The 5,972-nt window shown below is 47.7% G+C and overlaps 1 protein-coding gene across 1 annotated transcript in view; it reads left to right on the forward strand.

Annotated features, from left to right (window-relative positions):
- Positions 1 to 1,053: 1,053 nt before the first annotated feature.
- Positions 1,054 to 5,972, forward strand: part of LOC107116556 (arp2/3 complex-activating protein rickA-like) — a gene marked incomplete at its 5' end in the record, with an annotated part of 11,902 nt that continues 6,983 nt past the window's right edge. Inside the window, one exon of the mRNA XM_015418491.1 lies at positions 1,054 to 1,091. Coding sequence (XP_015273977.1) covers positions 1,054 to 1,091 — 38 coding nt within the window. The remainder of the gene's footprint in view (positions 1,092 to 5,972) is intronic.

Below are 5,972 nucleotides of genomic sequence, written 5' to 3' on the forward strand. Positions count from 1 at the left end.
TAATTCGCTCTTGAAGCTGTCCATGCTTGTAGCCGCCGCCACCTCCTGTGGCAGTGAATTCCATCACTCTTTGGGTGAAGAAGTACTGTGACTTGTACTGTGACTTGTCGACTGTGACTTGACAGCAAAAAAATTAATCAAGAGAATGTGCTCTTGTTAGGGCTTAACAGGGACCAAGGATCCCTAAGTCACTCTCTAGGTGCTATATATTCCACCCCTTAAAGGATGAATTGAGCTAATTTGTTCACTAACAGCTGTTGTTAACTGGGAGCGTCTCATGCCAACTTCATGTGAACTGTTTTTCTTTTTTAAAGATATTGTTTTACACCAGCCTATCTTTGTAACACGCCCCCCCTTCTGCTGCGTATTCAACCAAGCCAAACGGTTGCTCTGTGCCTCCCAAATCTGCGAGAGGCCTTGAAATTACAGAACAAATTGCATTACTTTTCAAAATCCTAAGCCTTTTGTATATTTTATGCGTACTTGGAAAAGATATCAAGTGAAACTGAAAATCAAAGCTTATGTTATTTATTATTTTATTTATATGGGTGGAAACTATTTTTTAAAAGGCGTATAATGTTTCTTCGGCAGTCAACAGAAGTGCTCCAATGTTTATAAAACTTTGCATCAAATGCTGTTTCTTTTACTCCCACTTGGAAACTCCCACTTGAGGCTAGTCCTCCCTGGAAAAAAAAAATTTCATATTTCAAAACAACTTGGTGGTATAAACCATTATTTTTTGTTCTGTTCTGCAGGTTGTCAGTTTAGGTGTGATTTTCTGATGGCTTTGAGCAATTTGACGTGTTGAGATTGCAATTTAACTGTCAGTATTTTGAGAGTTTGGCAGAGGCGCCAATGAGATCTGCAAACTTGGTTTACAGCAGGTGTGCAATTTGTGGGAATTTATGTGTCTCTCTTTATCCCAAAGGCTTACACTGGATATGAAATATGAAATCCCTAAGCCTGTCCTCTCTCCGCTTCACCAGTTAACTCAGATATTATGCTGTGTGACAGTTCCTGATTTCACACTTCTCTTTTTCTCTCTGTTTTTAGGTGTGCAGCATACTTTCGAAAATGTTAAACTATTGCAGGTACTGTTTTACTTTTAAGAGCCGGGAATTGGGTCGTGTTTCTGAAGTTCTCAAATTTAACGCAAGGCATGTTCTGAACAGGATTGGAGGCATAAGTGGTTTAGTGCTCAATTTTTCCTCTGCCGGTGTGATTGAGATGAATTAATTTCTTGCTAAGACACGTTCAGAAGGTAGCCTTGTTGGTCTGCCGTAGGAGAGTGTGGTTTGAGTCCAGCAGCACCTTAGAGACCCGCAAGATTTCCGGGGTAGCCCTGACCTGGATAGCCCAGGCAAGCCCGATCTCGGAAGCTAAGCAGGGCCGACCCTGTCAAGTAATCGGAAGGGAGACCTCCAAGGAATACCAGGGCCGGGACGCAGAGGCAGGCAACAGCAAGCCAGCTCTCTGAAACATCCAAGCCCCACTAGAGGTCGCCAGAAATCAGTCATGACATCTGTCAGAGTTCCCACAGCATCAACGAAGTACACACTTGTAGAAAGGTTTTACTTTATTTGAAGCTATAGGTGCATAGACACGAACACTGTTCCCCCGCGCCGAAACTCTTGTCGGTCCCTAAGGTGCAACTGGTCTCAAATCTAGCTCTTGTTAAGAGGCTGTCTTTTCAGCATCTCATTAATCCCGATAGAAAACAGGGGCCCCTAGGTCTGTGCAGGCATCCCCCACGTGTTTATGTGTGTGGGGCTCTTGATAGCTGGTCCTGCTAAGGATGCCAGCCTCCAGGTGGGACCTGGGGATCCCCTGGGATTCCAGTTCATTTCCAGACTACAGAGATCAGTTCCCCCTGGAGAAAAGGGATGCTTTGGAGGGTGGACTCAGTAGCATTCTGCCCCACTGAGGTCCCTGCCCTCCCCAGGTTCCATCCCTCAAATCTCCAGGAGTTCCCCAACCTGAGATCTGGCCAGCATGCCCCTCCCCAACCCAGACAGTGGCCAGGGGGGGACCTGGCAACCCTGGGTCCTGCCCAATGTTCCCTCTAAGCTATGGAGTCTTGTGAGCAAAAATTCTACTTTGTGAGCAAGTAATTTGGCTACTGCATAAATCAGTTTGCTCTGGAGCCATCCTTCCTGAGCTAAGACAAAAATGTGTGAGCCGGAGGCTAAAAACCTGTGAGCTAGCTCACACTAACTCAGCTTAGAGGGAACACTGGTCCTACCTATTCTACACGCCCAATGCCCAGACACTGGCCGGAGTGTGTGAGTGGCCAGCAGCAGGTGTAGACGGGAACCACCTGCTAAGTATGCCCCAGTTTTCTGGTGCACTGCTTGTGCAATACCCATAGGCTCCTGCACGCAAGCGGCTCCGCAGACCGAAGCAGAATCCAACAGCAAAACTTCTTTGGGCTGGGAATATGGAACGCTTCACGAATTTGCGTGTCATCCTTTCCAACCCATATATGGAGGCTGGGTGTATGGAGGAGCGGACACTGAAACTGTCAGCACAATTCTCCTACCTCTACATATACAAAGAGCGTGGATCTATCGCCCACTGCCATTTTGACTCGAGAGGATGCTGCGGTTCAGGAACCAAGGCTAGACTGAGGACATCCAGTGATCAGCAGGGTCTTGAACCCATGCCCAAAGTGGGTTGGCTTTTAGCTTTCCCATTTCCACTTGTGCAAATTAACCATAAATGGATTTGCCTGCTTTGGCCATTGACTTCACTCGCCGCTGCCTGTTGCAGCCATAGGAAACCTGCGGCATGGAACCTAACCTGATCTGTCGGTTTCGAGGGGGGGGGTGATATGAAAGCATTGCTGAAGGGCCAAGAAGGTTCTGATTTTTTGTTTTATTTATTTATAACTCACCTTTCTCACCAGGGCTCAAGGTGGTTGACACAGTGGTGGGAAAGGGCCCAAAGGGTCGCTCACCGAAACTGCGATGCAGTGAAAAACACCACAGCAGGCAATGAAGCAAGCTGAAAGTGACATAAAGCACAACTCAGTGGCAGAATGCATCTCCTGTAGGCTCAGGGTCCTAGGGTTAGTCTGCAGTATCTCGAACTGAAAAGGATCTCAGGTACCTGGACTCCTGGAAAGCCGCTTCCAGGCACAAAGGTGTTGGGCTGTCTTCATTTAGTCAAAGTCCTGCGCGGGGATCCATCAGACCAGTCTTCGTCTTTTCTAGTCCAAACCCTTAATGAGCATGGCCACAGAACTGCAAGCATGTGTGACATGGAGTCATGTGATGCTTGAACAGGCAGGGCTAGAGTCGGGACTTCACTCGTTTCCATGGGTAGGGGACCAAGAGAGGCGGGGACAGGAAGGAACCAGAAGATGTACAGTAGTGAAGAAGAAGAAGAAGAGAAGAGATTGGCTTTATACCCCGCCTTTCACTCAGAGTCTCAGAGCGGCTTACAAACTCCTTCCCCTTCCCCTCCCCACGACAGGCACCCTGTGAGGTAGGTGGGGCTGAGAGAGCTCTGACAGAAACTGCTCTTTTTCAAGAACAGCTGTGCCAGAACTATGGCTTGCCCAAGTGGAGGAGTGGGGAATCAAACCCAGTTCTCCCAGATTAGAATCCGTGCACTTAACCACTACACCAAACTGGAACGAATTAAAGATTAGTCCTATTGGAAAAAACCTTTTCTGCCTCACCTTGTCCTTCTGCTTCTTCATGCATGCGTGCAAAGAGAGGGAGGCAGTACGGCGCTGTTGCTCTTGATACGTGTGCACTTGCAATAGATCCTTCCAAAAATTGGCAGGTCTGGAAGGGCTTGTGATCAGTGTTCCCTCTAAGTTGAGTTAGTGTGAGCTAGCTCACAGTTTTTAAACCTCCGGCTCACACATTTCTGGCTTCGCTCAGGAAGGACAACTCCAGAGCAAACTAATTTATGCAGTAGCCAAATTGCTCGCTCACAACGTTCATGCCAGGAGCTCACAAGACTCCACAGCTTACGGGGAGCATTGCTTGTGACCCACGTGAGAATCTTGCTTCATGGGTTGAAGACCACAGCCTCTTGGAGTGCTTGGAGCTGGGTGCTGGCTTCAAAGGGTACCTGTGTAGAACAGCTGGATTCAAGTCCCGTAACACCTTATTGACCAGCAAGAATTTCGGGGTATGAGCTTTTGAGAGTCAACCCTCCCTCTGTCCGGTACGAAAAGAGCTTTGACTCTGGAGTGCTGATACCCCGAAAGCCTTGCTGGTCTCAGAGGTGGGTGAGAGGGACATTGTGGTGTGGTTTTTAGCGTTTGGGACTGTGATCTCACAGATCTAGGTTCCAACCTCTATTCATCGGTGACGCTCACTGGGCAGCTTTGGGCAGTTATTCTTAGCTGGACCTACCTCGAAGGGATGTTGTAGGGAGAAAATGGAGGTGGGGCGAGCCATATAAACCACCCTGAGCTTCTTGGAGAATGGTGGGAATAAAAATGGGCAGTGGATAGACCCAACAGGATGCTGTCTCGCAAGGACCTGAAATGGTCCCACACATATTCAGTGGTTTAAAACTTAAATAATGGGTTCTGTGGATGAACAGACCCCCAGTCTAGTGATCAGCTCTACTTTATTCAGTGATTTCAGCAAGAACAAGACACTAGACCAGAGCCTCGGTTATTTTGCATGCAATGGCCACACCCCAACACACCCCACTCCCAACAATAGGCTATTTACAGAACTTTACATCTTAATTGGTTCCTGCCAGAATCCTGTTGGTCTATTGTTATTCGGCTCCAAGCTCACCCTGTCTCTGGCAGCACAGTCCAGCAATGTTTCAGTCCCAATACATAACAAAACACATCCTGGGATGGAACAAGGTCTACCGTGCTGGTCTTTCAAAAAGTCACTCTCAGGCAGTTTAAGTTCAAGCCTATCTGGGTGAGGCTTTGATGAGCTCGGGCCTTCGGTACGAAACTGTCTCTAAGCAAGACTAGAGGGGACTAATTTGCATCTCAATCTGTTTGGGCTCAGTCAGGCCAGATGTGCTTGACTGTGCAGCTGGACTTGAGAGAGGCAGGCACTGTTTCATCTTCCTGCAGCCACTGAAGCCCCAGGAAACCGCCCCCCCCCCCCCTTGCCTTCTTCTGCAGGTTCTGCCTCTCCCAGCCCCACAAACCACTTTCGCCCGGGCAAGGCTAGAAGGTGGAAATACCTCTGCAGGCTCAGCCCAGCAGGCTACTCAGAAGATTCTGATGTTCTTTTATTTACTTAATTCATAGCTCACCTTTCTCACTGAGACTAAAGGCAGATTGCACAGTGGTTTGGGAGGGGAACGTTGTCATGCCGTTAACCCTTCTTCCTCTGTTCTGCCACAAAGGACAGGGCACAATTACAGAATGCGAATGGCCGGAACCTTTTAGGAAGGCATCTGAGTCCTAATGCAAGGCCACGTTAGTTAATGTTTTTGGCTTCATTTATAGTAACTCTGTTCTTGGTACTGGTTGATAACTGGCTATATGGATTTCAGAGCCTGAATATCTAATTGGAGCTTGCTAGCAAATACCTAATCAGTTAATCCTAAAAGTAATCAACACTGACTGTTCCCTGGAAGGAAGGCCAGATAATGAAACTGAAGCTCAAATACTTTGGCCACCAAATGAGAAGGGAGCACTCACTGGAGAAGCCCCTGATGCTGGGAAAGATTGAAGGTCAAAGAAGACGGGGACGGCAAAGGATGAGATGGTTAGACAGTGTCATCGACGCAACAAACATGAAATTGAGCCAACTTCAGAGGACAGCGGAAGACAGGAGGGCTTGGCGGGATCTGGTCCATGGGGTCGCAAAGAGTCGGACTCGACTGTGCGACTGAACAACAAAAAGCAAATACCTGACACAGTAGTTCTATACTGGAAGTGGATTAAATGGGCCAAAGGCTACATGGAATCTTCATCTGAACTGAAACCATCCTATATTCACCTTGCAGGGGGGGGAAATATATGTAATTTTTGT

Source organism: Gekko japonicus, unplaced genomic scaffold (assembly GCF_001447785.1).
Source record: "Gekko japonicus isolate JY-2015 unplaced genomic scaffold, Gekko_japonicus_V1.1 scaffold275, whole genome shotgun sequence".
Lineage (NCBI taxonomy): Eukaryota > Metazoa > Chordata > Lepidosauria > Squamata > Gekkonidae > Gekko > Gekko japonicus.